The 10,444-nt window shown below is 47.5% G+C and overlaps 1 protein-coding gene across 1 annotated transcript; it reads left to right on the top strand.

Annotated features, from left to right (window-relative positions):
- Positions 1-8,500: 8,500 nt before the first annotated feature.
- On the top strand, positions 8,501-9,883 carry LOC125536803 (antimicrobial ginkbilobin-2-like protein). Its single transcript, XM_048700072.2, has 2 exons — positions 8,501-9,638; positions 9,748-9,883. The coding sequence occupies exons 1-2, from the start codon at positions 8,669-8,671 to the stop codon at positions 9,777-9,779; spliced, it is 1,002 nt and encodes a 333-aa protein (XP_048556029.2). The 5' UTR covers positions 8,501-8,668; the 3' UTR covers positions 9,780-9,883.
- Positions 9,884-10,444: the final 561 nt, after the last annotated feature.

The following is a 10,444-nucleotide window of genomic DNA, read 5'->3' as shown; positions in this document are numbered from 1 at the left end:
TCACTTTACCTAGAACAAGTATGAAGCTAGAAGTACTTTGTAGGTGTTGTTGGATATATTTGCAAGATAATAACGATTACGTAAATAAAAAGTAGGGGCTATTTAAGTAAATACACAATAAAGTAAATATAGTGAGTATGAAAAAGTGGTGGTAGGAGTTGCGAAATTGCCCCTAAGCAATTGACTACTTTACTAGAACGATAGCAAGTATTATGTGGGAGAGGCCACTGCTAGCATGTCATCCCTAACTTGGAATTCTATGCACTCATGATTTGAACTATTAGCAAGCGTTCGCAACTACTAACGTTCATTAAGGTAAAACCCAACCATAGCATTAAGATATATTGGTCCCCCTTCAATCCCGTATGCATCAATTTCTATGCTAGGTTGAAGCTTCTGTCACTCTTGCCCTCCAATACATAGTCCTATCAACATACAACTAACCCTATGGTCTGATCCACGCACGCGCTCATATGATGGGCACCAAAGGACAGCAACATAACCACAAGAAAATTAAATTAATCATAGGCATTCATCAACCACCGATAGGACAACGAAAATCTACTTAGACATCATAGGATGGCAACACATCATTGGATAATAATATGAAGCATAAAGCACCATGTTCAAGTAGAGGGTACAACGGGTTGCGGGAGAGTGGACCGCTGTAGATAGAGGGGGAAAGGTGATGGAGATGTTGGTGAAGATGGCGGAGGTGTTGGTGTAGATCGCGGTGATGATGATGATGGCCACAGCAGCGTTCCGGCGCCACCAGAAGAGAAGGGGAGAGGGGGCCCCTTCGTCTTCTTCTTCCTTGACCTCCTCCCTAGATGGGAGAAGGGTTTCCCCTCTGGTCCTTGGCCTCCATGGCATGGGAGGGGCGAGAGCCCCTCCGAGATTGGATCTGTCTCTCTGCCTCTCTCTGTTTCTGCGTTCTGTTCTGCTGCCCTTTCACCATTTCGTATATATATGGAGATTCGTAACTCCGATTGGACCGATACCTTCGCCGTGATTTTTTTTAACCAAAAATTAGCTTTCTTGCGGCCAAAGAAGGGCATCAACCGCCTTACGGGTGGACCACGAGGGTCAGGGGCGCGCCCAGGGGGTGGGGCGTGCCCCCCTACCTCGTGCCCACCTCGGACACCGTTTCGCGTTGATCTTTCTCTCAAATTTTCCAAATATTCTGAAAATAAGCTCCGTCCGTTTTTATCCCGTTTGGTTCCGTTTGATATGGATATTCTGCGAAACATAAAACATGCAACAGACAGAAACTGGCACTGGGCACTAGATCAATATGTTAGTCCCAAAAATAATATAAAAAGTTGACAAAAGTATATGAAAGTTGTAGAATATTGGCATGGAACAATCAAACATTATAGATACGATGGAGACGTATCACTCAGCATGCAATATTGGGTCAAAATTAGTCATATTTTCGAAATCTTGGTCATTTTGAGCACCGTTTTCTCTAGGGACCTGCACAGGCATAAGAGAGAGACCAGTACCAGCAGAGATATCATCACATTGGTTAGTACAATTGTCGCCCCCATGATCAAAGACCGAAGATGTGAAGCAAGAAGAATTTCCTTGCGGAGAAGTGCACCGGCATTAGGATGAAGAGAGGCAAAGGGAAACACAGACTCATCAAATACAACATCTCTTGATATATAGACCCGGCCAGTAGGAACATCAAGGCACTTGACCCCTTTATGCATGGGGTTATAGCCTAAAAAGACACACCGTTTTGAGCGGAAAGCAAGTTTGCGTGTGTTGTAGGGCCTAAGATTGGGCCAACAGGCACAACCAAAGATACGAAGAGATGTGTAGTTAGGTGTGACACCAAGAAGTTGTGTAATAGGTGTTTCAAATTTGATAACTTTACTTGGAAGCAAGTTGATAAGATATGTGGCAGTTAAGAATGCTTCATCCCAGAATTTAAGTGGCATGGAAGCATTTGCTAGCAATGCAAGCCCCATATCAACTATGTGGCGGTGCTTACTTTCAGCACATCCGTTTTGTTGGTGAGCATGAGGACAAGAGACATGGTGTGATATGCCAAGCTTTTGAAAGAAGGAATTTAATTTTTCATACTCACCACCCTAGTCACTTTGCATAGCAATGATTTTAGAGTTCAGTTTGCGTTCAACAAGATTTTGGAAATTGAGGAAACCTTGGAATACATTAGATCGTTTTTTTAATAGGTAAATCCAAGTAAATTTACTATAGTCATCAATAAAACTTACATAATAGGAAAATCTACCAACTGAAGTAGGAGCTGGCCCCCATACATCTGAAAAGATAAGTTGTAAAGGGGCAGTAGACACACTAGTAGAAATTGGGTAAGGCAACTGATGACTTTTTGCTTGTTGACACGGATCACAAACTAACCCAACACTAGGCTCATAAGAGAGTTTATTTTTGCTAAGGACATATCTAACTATGACTGAAAATGGATGACCCAAACGACTATGCCACCTTGATGTAGATAGCTTGGTGACAATGTTTGCTTGTTTATTGGACCATGAAGATGATGATGATGATGATGATGATATGAGTGGGTAGAGGCCTCCCACGCACCGTCCTCTAAGAATGACTCTCCTTGTTCTCAAATTCTTAACCAAGAAAAAAATAAGGATATAATTCAATGAGAACATTATTATCAAGAGTGAATCGATAAACGGAAACAAGATTTTTAGATGTTTGAGGAACATGCAAGACATTGGTCAAGTGTAAATTTTTCACGGGGTTTTTAACAATTGAACTGCCAATGTGTGTGATATCCATACCAGAACCGCTTGCCGTGCAAATTTGGTCGCCTCCATTGTACTTCTCCTGCATCGTCAACTTTTCAAGTTCACCTGTGATGTGGTTTGTTGCTGCACTGTCGGCATACCAGTTGGTGTCCACGCCATAGGAGACTGCATGCGCCTCTTTTTCTTCCTGGTCGTTTTCTTCATAACACCACCAACAAACTCGTGCACCTCCTAGATGGTATCTGTAGCTTATCTGGCACTCTGGATAGTCATGCTGTTGATCACGAACCTGCTGTTGTTGTTGTTGTCGAGGGCGGCCTCTGAATCCGCCGCCTCCATTGGAGGAAGAGGACTGGCGGTCACCACGATCACCACGGCCACGCGATCTTCCTCCGCGCCCGCGAGATCTGCCTCGGGACTGGCCACGGCCTTTGTAGACTGCATTAGCGGATGAGTGGAACCCGCCTGAAGATGAATCGCCTAGCATCTCCATCCTTTGATCAAAGGCAGAGATCTGAGCAAAGAGATTGTCGGCTGTGATGGTATTTTTGACAGCGTCGATCGCCGCCGCCACGGAGTCGTAGTCGCGGTCCAGTCCGGCCAGGATATAGTCCACCATCTCCGGATCAGATACGGGACGACCGGCAGCAGCAAGTTCATCCCCAAGACTTTTCATCTTCGCCATATACGCCGAGCTTGACATGGAGCCCTTCTTGGTATTGGTGATGGCGATTCTCAGATTAGTAATCCGAGACTGAGATTGTGAGGCGAAGAGATTTGTCACCGTCGTCCAGAGCTCGAAGGTGGAATCTTTCCCAACAACTTGTGCAAGGATTTCTGGAGACATGGAATTTAGAAGGTATGATAGGAACCTGCTGGTCTTTGGCGATCCAGGGTCCGTATAGGGGGTTCGGCTCTAGGGCCGTGGTCTTGCCCGCCTTCGTGACCTCCACCATCTTGGGCGGAGCGGCGTCAGTGTTGTCCAGGTGCCCCGTCACCTGCGCGCCTCGCAGGGCTGGGGGGACCTGCATCTTCCAGAGGATAAAATTGCCTCTTGCGAGCTTCTCAGACGGCGACGATCCGAGGTTGAGGGAGACGCCGGCGGAAGAAGCCATGGAGACGATGATGTGGTTTCTAGGGTTTTGGTTTTGTGGCTAGATGTATGAGAAGAGGTGGCTCTGATTACCATGAAAGATATCAAGCATTCCTACTCCATCGAGAGAGCCGCGTGGTGTTTATATTGATATGTGGCTGCAGCCCTTGGCTTGGCGTACAAGATGATACAAAAGGAGTTTGAAATGAATACAAGAGAAGGAAGGAGGTTGAGATTACAACACATATATTCTAACAAGTGGGAGGCGAGGGGGTTGCTCGGTTTGTTTGGATCGGCGTTGCGGGGTGCAAGATCGATGGGAATGCAGGTTGCTCGGTCTATGTTGTCCCGTCGTTTCTCGGGCCCTGAACGCCAGGTGCGCCCATTGAGGGAATCGTCGAGGAGGGTACTTGGTTCGTGCGAGTCAGAGTTTCCCGGGTACGCATACACCATTTTTCGCATGTTGCATTGGGACATGCTTCATGGGTGCTGGGTTGGACACCGCTTGTCGGTTGCGCCTCATTCATAGCTGCAAATGTCGCATCGCTGCTCTTTGCGGTGCGCGAGAAATGATGCATCGTGTGCTTGGTCTGTCACGGCTTCTCCCTAACACAGTGCGCCAGGTGTGCCCTATGAGGAGACTGTTATGGAGGGTGCTCGATTTGTGTAGATCGGACTGCCCCAAGTTAGATACCAGGTTGGCCTTTTGCTGCGCTTGCGGTGCGCTTGGAGAGATTGTGTCGAGTGGGGGTGGTGCTTCTACTCTCTCTTGTTGTGTTTTGGCCGGTGTTCTGTCACAGACCAATTTTCAAAATTTTGACCTATGCCTTTTCTGAATTTCATTTGGCTCTTATTTGCTTTGGATTTCTTTCTCGGAACTAATTCAAGAAAATGGTCAACCCACTTTTTCAGGGGCAAATGAGCATGAGCTTAACTTGTCGAATCTTTATCTAACTATGCTTTTTCACATATACCAACCAAGACCAAGAGAATGGATAGTGCTCATCATATGAATCAATCGCAAAAAATCATCTCAAATGGACGTGTGGTTTATAAACTAGGTTTAAATAAAGTTTTAATCCAAATTTAAATAAAAATAAATTTAAAAAATCCAAACTTGTGCCAATTTGGTTCTACTGGATACTTGGGATCAGCATGAACTCAATGCAAAAAGACTTTCTAAATTTGGAGCTCTAGATTCAATTTTGATTTTGTCCAAAAACTCTGCCATGGCAGCGTTTTGAAATCAGTGGAAACTCTGCATGGCAGCATTTTTGGGCTTTGACAGAAATGGACACGTGGCGGAACATGATTGGTTGGTACCAGTTGCCCCATGAAATATAACATGGTGTTGGATTTTATGATCATAAGACGACTTAGATTAGGCCATACCGATTTGGTTAATTAAAACGCGATCGATGAATCTGAGGGGATGAACGGCTCACAGGAGCCCATGTCACCCTAGGGTTTTGGCGGGTCAATATCTGTCATTGGAGACGGGGACGCTATGGCGGTGCTCGGGGTCAATGCTACAGGGAGTCCTTGGATGCACACGTTATACATCCCGACTCGACACAACAAGAGGGTGACCATGGTGGCACCAAGGATGGACAGAGTCATTGGGAATCACTCCCCGGAGATGCAGACACAACGGCGAGCTTAAGGTTTCGACGACGATTAAGCTTTAGTGCTCCCCAGTGTTGCACAAGTGGTCAGTGAGGTGCATTGCAGCGCGACGAAGTGAATGGACAAGACAACAGGTCGGGCATGTTCTTCCCTCGCCAGAAATGTCGATTGTTGGTGGTGGTGCTCGTGCATGGTCAAAGTCGTGCTTAGGGGTCGCCTTGGGTGTGTGCAAGGTGTCAGCAAGATGCGCTAGAGCGCGAAATAGAAGTGGGAAATATCATACTTGAAGCATTGGCATCAAAAGACCCGTGGATTTGTCATTCTTTGACATGTTAGGTTCTCACAACGACATCGATGTCCTTCAGCGACCTCTGTTATTCTCAAGAGACTTTGCGATGGGGTACTACAACGTGCAACTACACTGTTAACAGGCACAACTACATCATGGGTACTACCTTGCCGATGATATCTATCATTAGTGGTTGGCTTTTGTGAAGACTATCCATGAGCCCCAAGGCAAGAAGAATTTCTGTTTGCACAAATGCAAGAAGCTATTATGAAGGATGTGAAGAGGGTATTTGACGAGCTTGGTGTACTCTTGCACAGGAGGGCAGTGTAGCTTCCCGTACTTCTGTTTTGAGAAGCTCGGAGTAAATGTCCGCCTCCCGGAAGAAGATGCAATGCATGTTGTTAAATTCTTAGAAATGCATCAACAACTTCGAGATCAACATGCACGTGTGCAACTACTCAATGATCCTATGAAGCATATGTTGATTCACATTGAAAACCATTAAATTGATGATTTCTTATTAGGTGTGTTTACACTATGCACTCCGGATAATATTAACTATTTTTTAAAACCTAAACCATTTATTTTTGAATTGCAATGTGTTATTTTGGTTGTTCTTTGTTATTTGTACGGTTCAATAATCCATCATGCATGTATTTGCATAAGAATGAAGGTTTGCATGGGGAGCATAGTTGCCTGGAAATGAGGGTCAGTACGTTCCTATATGCGGACACATTCACAAACATGATTCAAATTAGATAAATGTGATTGAAGATGCTCCTACAAAATACAATCAATGAAACACGAATGACTCACAATGAGAATATCATGTGCTCCCACACCCCCCATGTTCCCTTGATACAGGAGCTCATGGGCCGTTGGATCCTTGCCCAAACTTGCAAAAAACAAACAAACTGAAGAGTCCCATAATTCCGTGCGGATCTAGAGACTCCAACACCAACTGTTGGATCCAGAATCCAACGGTTCAAGAGCACCTGTATCATCCAAGTATGAGATCCAATGGTCCAGGAGCTCTAGTATCATTGAGCATGAGACGGTACCTGATATTCTCGCACGACTCGTGTAGCGATCAACGTGTAAACTGCAGTGCCGTGTTGGAAGTCTAGCTGCAGTCAATACACTCGGCAAAGGAGGAAAGATCAAACCAGTTGTCCGTGCATGTTATTTCGCGGTTGTCCCGTAGTCGCCAATCGATTTGCAGACACGTCGTAATCACCTATGCAGTTCCACTTCAGTTTCGGTTCTTACCTTGCCCCTGGTGTGCTGCGTTAATTTTCCTTTTCTTTTGCCATGATGCTCTGTTACGTTTTGAATAGATATACACTAAACTGAAGGTCATTTTTCAGCGACGCGGATTTTTGGGACATGGTGGCGCGCGAGGATGAAATCTGGGCGGTCCATCTATGCTATAAGATTAGCAATTAATATAGTAATTGAATGAATACCCAAACAATACGGGAGGTTAATTCAGCAACTACGTGTACATGGGTTGGTGGCTAGCCATCTTAAATGGAACTAGACACAAGCGAATATGCATCCAAAATACAGTATTGACCGTTCTGCCATGTTAATGTGGTGCAGGCCATTTAAAACACTGGTCTGCAACGTTTAAATGTGGTTGTCTCAAACCTGTATGCCTTGAATGGCATTTAACAAATCTGGAGCTGCCGGTTTTGTTTTAGTTTGTGTTGCCCAACTTCATTTTTCGTGTGTATTATTGAGGGTACTGTTGTATCAGTTCATCAAAGCACTGCCACTGTTCATCTTAAATCTTAATGCTGCAGTATTACCTAGTGGATGATGGGATATCCCCATAAGAATGAATGTAAAATAGCATGTTACGTTAATAACAAATTTCATGGGAAGGTAACAGTAATACTCCTACACTGTGCAACCTTCTTCAACCTGCCAGTTGGGAGAAGACAAAATGATAAGGTGATCATTGTATCAAGCTCAAGTGACAGCTGAAGGGTAGCCGTTCGTTAATGTTCCTACTATAGGAATACCGTTGCTATGCTCAAAATATGTGCTTAGGCGAGGTTTTGTTATTGATTTTCTAGGCTCGTTGGGAACCTAGTACAGGAGCTTGCATTGTCCCTTGCAAAAAAAAGGAGCTTGAAATGTCCACCAGCTGATTCTGAACAAGTTGCATACCCAGAGTTGATGAGAGCACCGAATGACACATGGTGGATTAGATCATTAGAAGGTGTGTTGAAGGAGCTCACGAACTAATCCATTCATGCCATCGGATGAACAGAATGGGAGCTACCTGGTCTGAATGAATACGTGTTGAAGGAGCTAATGAACTAGACTAGAACATGAAAGAGCACATGATAGAGCACAAAGCAGGGAAGGCCAGAAGCTGAACACAAATAGAGTCGACGAGGAGGACGAATGCGAGGGGATGAGCACTTGCTGGTGAGAGGACGAGTAAAAAAAAGTTTGGTGCATGTTACCATTGGTAGCAGCTGTCCACGGGTAGAGCTGATGAACCAATGTGGGATAAACAGGGGGGAGAAACTGCAAAAATTAGGGAGGATAATTAAGGGAGAAGCTGCGGGATGAAGAGGGGCAACAGATAATATGTGCAGGGTGCCGTCAGACATCTGCTAAAATAAATGAGAGATTAACTCCTCTTGTCATCCCGGTGGGCCAGGGTCAGTAATTGACACTGGGAATACATGAATCAGAATGTTTTTGTATATTTTGCGGTGGAGAGGCTGCTCATCACGTGTGCCTTCATCGTGTCCTTTCCAACATAATCAAAAGGCCCATGATTCATCGGAGCATTGTATCACTTGAGTTGCGGTATCATCAGATATGTTGCCCGCATGTGGGCTGCCAGATCGTTGAATTATTGCCGTTGGGCTGCTAGGTGTGGGATTAATGCACGCGCGCCGCCTCGCGGGCCATGCACTGCATGTGTCAGATGCAAATACACACGCTAGACCGAATACTATACTACGAGGCGAATTCCTTATACGGTCAGAGGGTTATAAAGCTGCACGCATCGCGAGCGGTGTGGATTTCGGACGCGCGCGTGGTGGCATGTCCACTCGCGATTTTTCCATTTTTCAGTCCCTGTATCCCGGCCGTGCGATGTTTGTAGCCCTCGTAGTTCTGCTGCTCTCCTCGCCGGTGCCATCGGCCGGGGACCAGCTGTTCTGCGCCGACGCCAACGACAAGTACAGCCCAAACAGCACCTACCAGGCCAGCCTTAGATCCCTCGCCGATGAACTTACCGCGAGAGCCATGAACTCGCACTCGGCCACGGGCACGGCCGGCGGGGGCTCCGACAAGGTCTACGGCGCCGTGCTCTGCCGAGGGGACTCCACCGGCGCTGACTGCAGCGGGCGCCTCCGGGAGGCCTTCGGCAAGACAATCAACGCTGACAGCACCGGGGCCGCCGCATGCGCGCTCCACAAGGACGTGGCGCTCTACTCCGAGCTCTACCAGCTTCGCTTCTCCGACGAGGACTTCCTCTCGGCCTTCAGCAACGCGCCGGAGTGGGTTGACGGCACCAACCTGAACCTCGTGCCGGCCGCCGACGCTAGGCAGTTCGACGAGCTGGTCGCCAAGCTAACGAGATCCCTGGCCGAGGCCGCAGCAGCGCAGCCGGACAGGTACGCAACGGCCGACGCGCCGTGGTCGTCGCGGGAGAGCGAGCGGACCGTGTACGGGCTGGCGCAGTGCACGCAGGACATGCCGCCGGAGCGCTGCCGCGCTTGCCTCGACGGAGTCGGCGCTGAGATACGGCGGCGGATCGGTAGCAGCAAGATGGGCGGGGCGATTCATGGTGCGCGGTGCACACTCCGGTACGAGACCGGCAACCAATTCTTTACGGAGACCGCCACAGGCAAGTCGTTGTACAATTTAGAGCACAAGAAAGAAACTGAGATTTTTTTAAAATAAATACCATCTTTGTCTTGAGCATTAAATTTTTCCGCCCTTTTTTTTATCATCAGACTCAAGAGTTGGACTATCAATAATAATATAAGATCATAAGTGCCGGGGTACTGATCCACAGGCACCTATGGGACTGGCGGGCCGAGTCCCTTTCGGTTCGGCGGGGGTGGAGATCGTGCAAAGAACGGATCGAGACGAAGCACACGAGTGATTTATCCAGGTTCGGGCCGCACGGATGCGTAAAACCCTACTCCTGCTTTGTGGTTTGTATTAATTTCTTGCTCGGGAGCGCGAAGTGCTACAGTACACTTCAGCAGCTAACGAGACCGAGCGTGAATGTTCTCTGAACTAGCTAACCCCCCTCTACGTTGCGCATGGGCCTCCTTTTATATGCTCAAGGGGTCACCCACAGGTGGCAACAGAGGCAAGGATAAAAACGGGAAGGTGCTGCGGTAGGTACAGCTACCTGCTACAGTGTATCATACCTAACCCTGACGGCAGGGGATAAGGGTATTAAATGCCCGTCTGTGTCGCCTAAACAGTGCAAAAGGGACTGTCAGGGACGCCACCACTCGCCACGATGGCAAACTTGTCAGCGCCGCTTGCCACCGCGCACCGCTGGCTACACAGCCTCCCGCCACGCACGCCTGGAAGGGTCCCAGAGCGACACGTTGGTGGATATGCTGGAGCGCGGGCACAGAGTGGTGGCTTGCCGCGGCAAGCGCCTTGCCGTGGTTGTTGTCTTGTCGCGTCCGG

This window comes from Triticum urartu, chromosome 2A (assembly GCF_056163025.1).
Source record: "Triticum urartu cultivar PI428250 chromosome 2A, HENAU_Tu73, whole genome shotgun sequence".
Lineage (NCBI taxonomy): Eukaryota > Viridiplantae > Streptophyta > Magnoliopsida > Poales > Poaceae > Triticum > Triticum urartu.
The sequence above is the reverse complement of the archived record's forward strand: the minus strand, read 5'-3'. Positions and strand labels throughout refer to the sequence as shown.

What these genes read in the sequence shown, in the direction of transcription:
- LOC125536803 (XM_048700072.2), top strand. Translation starts at nt 8,669, where the DNA reads ATGCACGCGCGCCGCCTCGCGGGCCATGCACTGCATGTGTCAGATGCA. An exon ending in CTTTACGGAGACCGCCACAG is followed by an intron (nt 9,639 to 9,747) that starts GCAAGTCGTTGT and finishes TTTTATCATCAG; the next exon opens with ACTCAAGAGTTGGACTATCA.